Source organism: Lytechinus variegatus, chromosome 15, assembly GCF_018143015.1.
Source record: "Lytechinus variegatus isolate NC3 chromosome 15, Lvar_3.0, whole genome shotgun sequence".
In the NCBI taxonomy this organism is placed as follows: domain Eukaryota; kingdom Metazoa; phylum Echinodermata; class Echinoidea; order Temnopleuroida; family Toxopneustidae; genus Lytechinus; species Lytechinus variegatus.
In genome coordinates, this window is record NC_054754.1 from 6,803,033 (window position 1) to 6,813,351 (window position 10,319).

At 35.1% G+C, this 10,319-nt stretch overlaps 1 protein-coding gene across 1 annotated transcript; it reads right to left on the bottom strand.

Annotated features, from left to right (window-relative positions):
• Positions 1–746: 746 nt before the first annotated feature.
• LOC121429289 lies at positions 747–10,087 on the bottom strand. The gene is made up of 7 exons (XM_041626287.1): positions 9,889–10,087; positions 4,919–5,099; positions 3,829–3,947; positions 3,404–3,505; positions 2,320–2,530; positions 1,632–1,744; positions 747–939 (listed from the first exon to the last, which is right to left on the bottom strand). The coding sequence occupies exons 1-7, from the start codon at positions 9,953–9,955 to the stop codon at positions 785–787; spliced, it is 948 nt and encodes a 315-aa protein (XP_041482221.1). The 5' UTR covers positions 9,956–10,087; the 3' UTR covers positions 747–784.
• Between the last annotated feature and the right edge of the window lie 232 nt (positions 10,088–10,319).

Below are 10,319 nucleotides of genomic sequence, written 5' to 3' on the forward strand. Positions count from 1 at the left end.
CACGTTGTGTGTTGATAATTCATTTTAATTCAAACTTTGTCGAATTGCAACTTTTCAATTCCTTTGCGCGTATCATCTGATTTGTCAAATTCTCAGTTCACTTTCTTGTTGCTTTATATTTAGAAGATTTCATTTCAGAAATAACAGTTAAAGGCCAACTCCACCCTGTGGAAACAACAGAAAAATCAAGCAAGCAAAATTTTAAAGAATCTCATCAAAATAGGCACAACACAGGACGGTATCCAGATGAAGGAATCGACGATGTTACTCACTAATTCTTTTGCATTTCATTTACACGAATTTAGACAAATGAGCGTTTGAAAAATGTTTTCATGATCTGTCATTTAAACAATATCCCGCCTGAAGCTAGGGAGATCATACTGATTTTACTTTCGCGAATGCAGGGCGTTTGGAGCTTCCTGATAAAGAGTAATCAGCAAATATTCTAACTTAAAATGATAAAGATTTTAATTGTTCAAAAGGTAGTCAACTGTAATGGAAGGTAATTGCGTGACCGAAAATAAAAGACATGATGATAGGAAATAATCTGATTAGACCAAAATGGCAATTAGAGAAACAGGAAATACAGTATTATGTGACCAAATATAAATGATCTAAACAAGAAACAAACCACTTCTTGTTCTTCATATCAATTCAAATATTTTTGAAAAATGGCACAATACCATATTTTACTGAACCTTAATCTGAACTAGTTTTTAATCGACGGTTATTTTGAAATAATTATTTTTAATAGAGTCTATGAAATTCGCTGCCCATACATTCTCTACATGTAGAGAGATAGAAAGATTGATGAGAGGAACAAGAGGACAGACGTTGTGGTCTTAACTCCAGATGAGCCATCATTATTGTCGTCACTAGCGACTTCGGCGAAGTCAAAACGAATCTGATCACCGTCAGAAAGTTGGATCATCGAGAGATCTGAGGAATGAAAAAGTTGTGTAAAAAATTCATAATGATTAATGGTGACGGTTATAGTGATGCTTATGATGATGAATAAGGAGAAGGAGAAGAAAAGAAGAAAAAACAGGAGAAAAGAAGATGATAATGACGACGATGATGATGATGATAGTTGTGTTGGTGCGATGATGATGATGATGATGATGATGATGATGATGATGATGATGTTGATGGTGGTGATGGTGGTGGTTGTGGTGGCGATAATGATGATGATGGTGATTAAGATGATTGTGATGGTGATTAAGATGATGATGGTGGTGGTGGTGGTGGTGGTGGTGGTAGTGATGATGGTGATCGTGGTGGTGGTGATGATGATGATGATGATGCTGATGATGAAGATGGTGGTAGTTGTGGTTGTAGTGAAGATGATGCTCATCTTTAAAATAATGAATACCTTATTTGTCTGTCAGGAGCATAAGTGTAGACTGTAGACCCCCCCCTCCCCCAGAGGAACCGTGCCCTCAAAAATCATCTTGTAAATGACGATTGATCAGAATTGGACCTTATACGGGTTCATCAACGAATGTGACATGTTCTCATTGAATACCAATAGAGAATTTTGAAAAGTATGATACAAAATGCAAAGAAATATGACTTGAATATTCTGATAATACGGAAGAAGTGTAAGCGTTAAAAAAGACTGTGTTTCTTACCCCGTGGGAGTGTCATATTGGTCTTAACGTTGAACGGTGTCCATTTGTATCCACCTTGGTTGGTTATATTGTTTAATGTTATCACGCTCATGGTAGAAGAATCCAACACAACACTTTGACATGAAAGAAAAGAAAATTATTGTTTGTCGTGCAAGAATAAATGATTTCACTCCTAATCTTTCAAACTAATGAAAACAAAAACAATATTTATACTTGTCAAGCTTTGTTCTTATCTCCACCTTTCAATTTCAGTTTATTTATTTTTCATTTATGGGTGAAAAAATTGCGTTTTACAATTTGAATTTTCCATGCCTGGTTGTCTCCGTGCTTTTCCGACATTTTAGAGATAACTCAGAGAAATCAGGAGGGATGCAACCTCGATGCCTGCCAAAAATCATGAGGGTGCTAGATATGGCAGATGCAGCAAAAGTTCTAAAAAGATATGAGCGAGCGAAGCGATCGAACAAGACCTTTTAATACAAAAATCTCATTTTTGAATAGATTTTGACATAATAAAAAAATGGTATCCCCATCTCACTTTCCTTTTCTTTCTTTTCTTCCTTTTTTTCTTGCCCCCCCCCCCTATCTGTATACCCGTGTCTACCACGGCTGTCATAATTGCCTACATCATCACTACACGAGGGCCTATATTCATATACTCGCCACATTTACATAAAAAGATGATTACCTAATGTCCAATGGGACCTGATCGTTGACCAGCTGCATGACGTCATACAATGTTGACTGTGATTGGTCATAGAGGACCAGTTGATTGCATACGGGTTTGAAGTTGGTTCCCTCCCTCACATCCTCCGTGTTCTCATCTGAGATGGTGATGAATGTACTGAATAACATCAGGGGCACATTAGCTGGATTGTTGGGTGCAGTCAAACATAGCCCTGAACATTAGGAGTATAAGCGATGATCAAAATATCTCTATTCAAATAGGACATATAAACAAACATTAATCTCTTTCAAATAACACCGTTAGTCTACCTTTATGGCACTTCGTACACAAGAATGCCATTTCGCAATTATAGTTCTCAAACAACTTTTCGTAAATTACCTTTTACAATTTAAAAGAAGATGTTACGTATCAAGCTTTCGTCCGGTATACATATAAACACACACACACACATATATATATATATTTATATAGGCGAAAAATTACAAGACGATTTGACGTTGCTGATAGACCACAATTTTAATCCCCGAGCTTTCGGCCTTAGGCCTTCTTCATGGGTTCTATACAAAAATGAACGAAACAAAATCAATAGTACAGAAGGAGGAACAGATGGACAAGACACAGTCGTCAGTTGTCCATAGTTGTACCATTGTCTTGTACCATAGTTGGTACAAGACACAGTCGTCATGTTAAAGAGTGGATGCATGTTTACATTTATATATATATAAATATATATATGGTTTGAAGTTTGTGAAGTTTGTTTACAATTAAATGTCAATCGGAAGAGAATGAATGTTTAACTGAATTGAAATTGAATGTAGGTTGCGTTACATCGAAATTGGGGAATCTTTAAACTAATTGGCTATCATCTGACCTGTTCCAAAGGAGGAATACATGGAAGAACATTTTGCTGTTATTCTTTAAATAGTATGACAAATATAATTAAAAATAACATATTCATGCTCATCTTAGTGGGTTATAAAAGTACTATTTAGGTGCGAGCCCTTATCTGTCACCATCCCAATCAAGAAAATAATAAATTCTCTTTTTCAGTTTCAATGTATTGCAGTCGTTGTATAAAATATACCTGTATAGTTGGCGATAGTGTGATCGCTTGAATTGGATGGAGGAACTGACATGTAATTGAAGATGTAGGAATCTCCATCTTCCAGTTCAATTCCATCAACACCTGTAAAACAGAAGAATTGGAAAAGGGGAGATAATTACGATTATCCATTAAGCATACATAAAGAAAACACGATATGACATCGTCGACTCTCTCATTTGCACATTACTGAGTTGTGTATATAACTGCTGTTTTTTTTAATGGGGGGGGGGGACTTTGAAATGTCATAACTTTCTCGTTTTACATCCGATTGTGACGAAATTTTCAGTGTTGTGCTTGTTTGATTTTTCTCTTTTAATTCAATTCAACCTTTTTTTTCTATTGTGGACTTGACCCTTAATATAACAGTGGTGGTTTTACATCGTAATGACATTTCTGTTTCTCACCTGTAGGTGTCGCTATTCCTTCCCCGTCGAAGATTGCCCAGAAATAATCTGCATTGCCTGCGACGCCATTAATGGTCGTAATGAAGTGACCGTATATAGGATGCAAAGACGCCTCAAAACTATACGTAGTAATGAAAATGAGAATCAGATATAGAGTACCTAAGTGATGACGTCACATTTTCTATTTATCAATTACAAATATAAGTTTATGACCGCATGGATGCCTAATTAGCCGAATAATTATTGAAGTCAATGTACACTGGCCAGTGGTAAATTACGGTCTACTGCCAATTCGTCCACTCAGCACATGGTCTACTTTCATTTAGTCTAATGGGGTCTAATGCCATTCCGTCCATCAACTTTTCGTCTAACAACCATTTTGTACAATAATCATTTGGTCAAATCATAACTTCGTCTAATTACCATTTCATCTCATAACCAGTTGGTCTGATCCATTTCGTTTTCATTCATTTTGCACAATTAGTCCAATTAGACCGAATGGTATATGGACTAAATGGCTATTAGACCAACTGGTTATTAGACGAAATGGTGAGTGGACGATTTAGCAATATTAGACCATGCAGATAGTTGACGAACTGATGGTAGACCGAATGATAACAGACGAGTTGGCAATTGGACGAATTGGCATTGGACTAATTGGAAGTAAACCCTGGACAGTTTGGTCCATGGGTCGGGCCCAGTTGAACCGCTCTTACCAAATTTGTGCTGTAGATGCTTTTCATCATTCTCCTCCGTGACATGATATTGAAAAGAAAACTGCAAGATCTGTTTTTATTTTTACGCAACACTTCGGTATTCGAATCATTTAAAAACAAAATGAATGAAGAGCTAATGGACAATGATGCAAGGATATGTGGTCCGAAAGGCCAGTAATAGGAATAATCCATACATATATAACACGTATTTGTATTTTTATCACCCGGATTACATCATATATATCGTTATCCTCCCCTCCCCCTTTCGATTTCTCTCCCTCACCTCCCCTTGCTTCTCCCCCTTCATCAAATCAAATCTATATCTCTCATTCCCATCCGCATAACATATTTGATTTAATTCTGGTTTGACTTACGTAAAGTTATCCCCGTGTTGCTGATTAGCTGCAAGCATGCCTTGCCAGAGGTTTGCCCCATCTGGCACCTGATATTGCATCCTACAGATAGTAGATTCATTGACGCTGTTATCCACAGAGATGAAGTTGGTTATCTTAGCAACCTCACCGTCAGGAAGGGCGGCGCACTCGAATTCCATTTCTGAAAATTCCATAAATAAAACTTGACAATTATTAAAAGTGAAAAGTAAAAGAAAAGAAAAACAGAACGTAGAATACAACCGATCTTTCATGAAGGCTATACACACACTGACACTGTCATGTATGTAGATGAAGCCTGAACCGATTCTCTTTCTCGATCTGATAATAATTATGAATATGATTTAAATAAATTAGAGAACATTCATATAATACAATTGATTTTTATTTTATCAGTACCAATAAGCGTTAATTGATTAAAATATTAAAAATAATAAGCAACAAAGAAATGAAAGCAATAACATGAAAGGAAACGAGTTTCGGTATTCATTATACAAAGTAAAGACAACTAAAACACCCGAAGAGTTACAAGGGGAGAAGATAGCAAAACAGCAAAAAGATGCAATGGGGAAGGGGCAGAATAATACGTTTGTTTCCTCTGTACCGTCAGTTTTACCCACTTACAATATTGGATGCCCCCCCCCCATCGGCTGGCAAAAAAACCCGGGGGAAATGAGAAAGAAAAGGAGGAAGACAGAGAAACGTAGTGGGAGAAGAAGAAATTATATCATATTGTGCTATATTATATTATATTATATCATATTATATTATTATTGGTTTTGTGACAAAGTTGTTTTGATATTCGATTATACTTTAAATAAGGTTGTTAAAATAACATCCAGCTGAAATTTAATTGATGTCTTAGTTCCGCAATTTTAGGCCTACTCACCCACTTTGAAATGCCATGGTCAAATCGAAAGCAAAACTAATTATTGGCTTCTTTACTTTGTTTTGCTATAAATGTTTATTTTCCGCATGACAACCGACAATGTCATCAATGCCATTTGATTTGATCAATGAGTATTGATTTGATCACATGAGTCAGTCCTTGCGGTCGCAACACGTTTAGATATGATTATTGTTTATGTGGTTAAAAACAAAATTGTCATTCAACTAATATCCTTAGAAATGCCCTAATGTCAGTGGCGTACCGTGGGTCACGACATGGGTCACTTAGTTGCCAGGTATACTGACCTATAATAGAAACATTTTAAGGATTGTGCCATTAAAGGGAAAGTTCACCCTGACAAAAAGTTTATTCTAAAAATAGCAGAAAAAATAATGAAAAATTTTGCCGAAGGTTTGAGAAAAATTCATCAAATAATTAAAAAGTTATTAGAATTTCAATGATTTGATTTGTGACGTCATATGCGAGCAGCATTCCTACATAGTGAATGGTAAAAAAATCAATGAAATGTCATTTTCTCAGAAAATTGAAAATGGTTTTCACTGTACCTTTTGTATATCAATAGACAAATCATTTCACACCTGATCATGAATAGAAAGCAAAATTAAGTCACCAGGAACCATACAAAATTTGAAATTCATGCATTTTATATTACATAACAAATGGGGCAGCTGCTCGTTTATGACGTCACAAATCCAAAACTTTGAACTGTAATAACTTTCTTACTCTTTAACGGATTTTCCTCAAACCTTCACCAATATTTCTTATAATTTTTTCTGCTATTTTTCCAACAAAGTTTTCTTCAGGGTGAACTTCCCCTTTAAACGGATGTGTATCTCACTGATCAAATTCACTAAGTCCATACGTATATTAATTTTCACCAACCAAATTATGCGAGCGCGAAGCACGAGCTGAAAAGTTTTGATATTCAGACCAGAAAATTGACATTTTTTAGGACTGTTTTTATAGGAATTAATGAGAGCAGACATAATGCGAACGTATATAAGCACGGGCTGGAAATGTTTTATATTCAGAACCGTTCAAAACAGGATGTTTAGTTTGTTGTTGACAATGCAAGCACCAGGGATACAATATTTCTAAAATTCCTTAACGCGATCATGATAAAAACCCAAATGTAAGAGCGAACTTGCATGTTCATAAACATGTATAGATATTGTTATGTAGTATGTATTTAACTCCCTGTTATCCTTTCAGTCATTCGCCTTCACTTGTTTTCAAACTCCCCCAATTTCATCTAAGAATTCCCAAACCCCCAATACCATTTCACTCCTAATCCTTGACCATATAAATGCCAACCCTCAGTGACGACAGCTAACTTCATGGAAGAAGTATGACTCACACTTCCAGCCCCAGTCACTTGCACAGAGCATCACCACACCCCTTATACCAGAGAAAGTTTGATAGACAGTTACCTGAAGACCAATCATATCAAGTTTAGAGATTCCTCCCACCTTAAATTGCTAAACCCCAAAACCGATTATATAAATAAGACTTCTTGATTATTAAAGACAGAATACCAACGATAGAATACTAGACCAACACTGATCCTGACTGACTTCAAGACTTAGACGTCCATCGAATATTAATTTAACTTCACTCCGAATCTCAATCTGATACTTCCAAATTATTTTATATTCATCGTCTCCTATTATATCTGAATATTCATGTACTTCGAACTATAACTGATGATGAAATACCCTGTGATTTTAACTGTATAACTTTCTCCAAAGTTTCCTTATTACGCTTCCTTTCAATAATTACCGATCCCAACACGACAATATCCCAACCCATGAAAGTGAAAGGTGATATGTTGTTACCAGTAATTACGAGCTGATATCCTGAAAAAGAATCTCATTAACTTCCTGTTGGTTTCCAACTATATACAGTTTTGTGAAAGAATCCATAGAAAATTTTAATTGCACACCACCAGCTTTTGAAAGTTTTACAGCGATTTGATTTCTATTGAATGTAGTTTCTCGTGTCTTGATGCAACGCCCTATACCATCTAAATGATATAGTTCATATACAGGCCCTATATTCTTCTTTATATTTACGTTTTTATTGAAATAGAAAATCGCAACATTTACAAAGGATTTACATTATTAAAACCATATCTGCCTTTTTATTTATTTTAATGGCCCTAATAATTTTTGGTTTTAATGATAAGTGCTGGACTAGGTAAATGCATGCCAGAATATGTACACATGCCCATGGTATCTTCTTCTTCTTCTTAAAGGGGAATCCAACCCAAATAAAGACTCGTTTTTATAAGAAAAAGAAAAATCAGACAAGTGAATAGGTGAAAGTTTGAATAATATTGGACAAACAACAAGAAATTTATGAATTTTTAAAAGTTGTAAATATTGGTAATCACTATACCCATGGAGACTTCAAATTGGCCGCATATGGGATGTTATAGTGATGTAAGGCAAGGACTACTCTTCCATGTACTCCAATACATATTATGGCTAAAATGTCATTTCTCCCAAAAGTTTTATTTCAAATTATATTTTTCTTTCATGAGGACATAAAACAATATAATACCAGGATTATATTTAGATTACTGCCCCAGGGGAATAGGTACTTAGGAGAAAACCACAAATCCCTGATAATAAAGTACATGGCCTATGGGAAAGTTGTCCTTGCCCCTTGTCATAATTTACTTACCCAGTTGCCAATTTGAAATCTATATACTATTAATGATCTCAATTTTAAATCAGCTATAACTTTCTTATCGCTTGTCCGATTTCTTTCAAACTTTCGCCATTCTGTTTAAAGGGGAAGTTCACCCTGACAAAAAGTTTATTGTAAAAATAGCAAAAAAACTAATAAAAAATATTGCCGAAGGTTTGAGAAAAATTCATCAAATAATTAAAAAGTTATTAGAATTTCAATTATTTGATTTGTGACGTCATATGCGAGCAGCATTCATACATAGCGAATGGTAAAAAATCAAAGAAATTTCATTTTCTCAGAAAATTAAAAATGGTTTTCATTGTACCTTTTGTATATCAATAGACAAATCATTTCACACCCGATCATGAATAGAAAACAAAATTAAGTCATCAGGAACCATACAAAATTTGAAATTCATGCATTTTATATTACATAATACATGGGGCAACTGCTCGTTTATGACGTCACAAATCCAAAACTTTGAACTCTAATAACTTTCTTACTTTTTAACGGATTTTCCTCAAACCTTCACCAATATTTTTTACTATTTTTTTCTGCTATTTTTACAACAAATTTTTTTTTTCAGGGTGAACTTCCCCTTTAATTTATTTTTCTTCTTTCCAAACACAAAATTTCATGGCCAAGGCTGGATTCCCCTTTAAAATGCTAATGAAGATCAACTATGGGTAGGTCATCAGACTTTGAAGATCGAACAAGGTTCGAGAGGTATCAAATACAGTCCACGGTTTGGGAGTCGGGAGTCACATCGCGCCACACACTAAAAAAAATGACCAAGTGACGTATTCCACGCAATTCCACAAAGTCATTTTACCTCTAATGGTGTAACAAACTTTAAACAATGGAAACAAAAGACGTTTGTCTCAATCGTGTGATACTACTTGGTCAAATTTGTGCCCCTAATGTCATAACTAATGAACCAATTAATATTAGAATGATCAAAATCTGCATTAGATATACCAAAACACTGAGATGTTATGATCCCCTTAATGTTAAAAATTTAATACCGTAACGTCGAACGAAGATGAAAAATACTCCTCCTTTTTTTCTTTTTTTTTAAAGAAAAACATCGACGCCTCTTTCAAGCTAAAAAACACAATTCAAATTCAAATGTTTATTGATATATAATCCTGACATATAATGATCATCATTTTCATCATTTGGGGGGGGGTATGGACGCGCTTGTGCAGGATCCCCCCCCCCCCCTAATGCAATGAAGAGAAAAGTAAGTTAGTGATGGTGTATTTTTAAGGAATTATATATTGCAAAATGAAATGATCTGCTAACTATGAAAAATGCAAGTATATTGATTTAATAATCTGACACTCACCTCCTAGGCATTCATTGAAAAGAATACCTACAATACAAATCACTGAAATACATTTCATTAAAGACATTCTGGACAACTTGAGACCGGAGAAGTAACAGCAAAAATCAACAGCAAACTGTGAACAGAAGTAATTACTAGACCGTTTTATGTCAAGCACCCTTCTTCTGCAATTTCTGTTTCACTTCCTTAAGTGATTCAGGATTTATAGTGTCCTATTCAGGGCGGAGTCAGGTTGTCGTTTTTTATAAGGAGGGGGGTGCATTTGTAACGCGAATGTGACTTGATCTATATTTCTTACTGAAAAGGGGTATTTTCAGAATCCATAACGTATGACTCATCACACTTTTCGATACAATTTTTGTCTTTTTTTTCTTTCTTCTTCTTTTTTTCTTAGTTTTTATCGTTTAAAATCACAATGGGTGATCGTTTCA

What these genes read in the sequence shown, in the direction of transcription:
- LOC121429289 (XM_041626287.1), bottom strand. Translation starts at nt 9,955, where the DNA reads ATGTCTTTAATGAAATGTATTTCAGTGATTTGTATTGTAGGTATTCTT. An exon ending in TTTCAATGAATGCCTAGGAG is followed by an intron (nt 5,100 to 9,888) that starts GTGAGTGTCAGA and finishes TGGAATTTTCAG; the next exon opens with AAATGGAATTCGAGTGCGCC. An exon ending in AGGAATAGCGACACCTACAG is followed by an intron (nt 3,506 to 3,828) that starts GTGAGAAACAGA and finishes TCTGTTTTACAG; the next exon opens with GTGTTGATGGAATTGAACTG.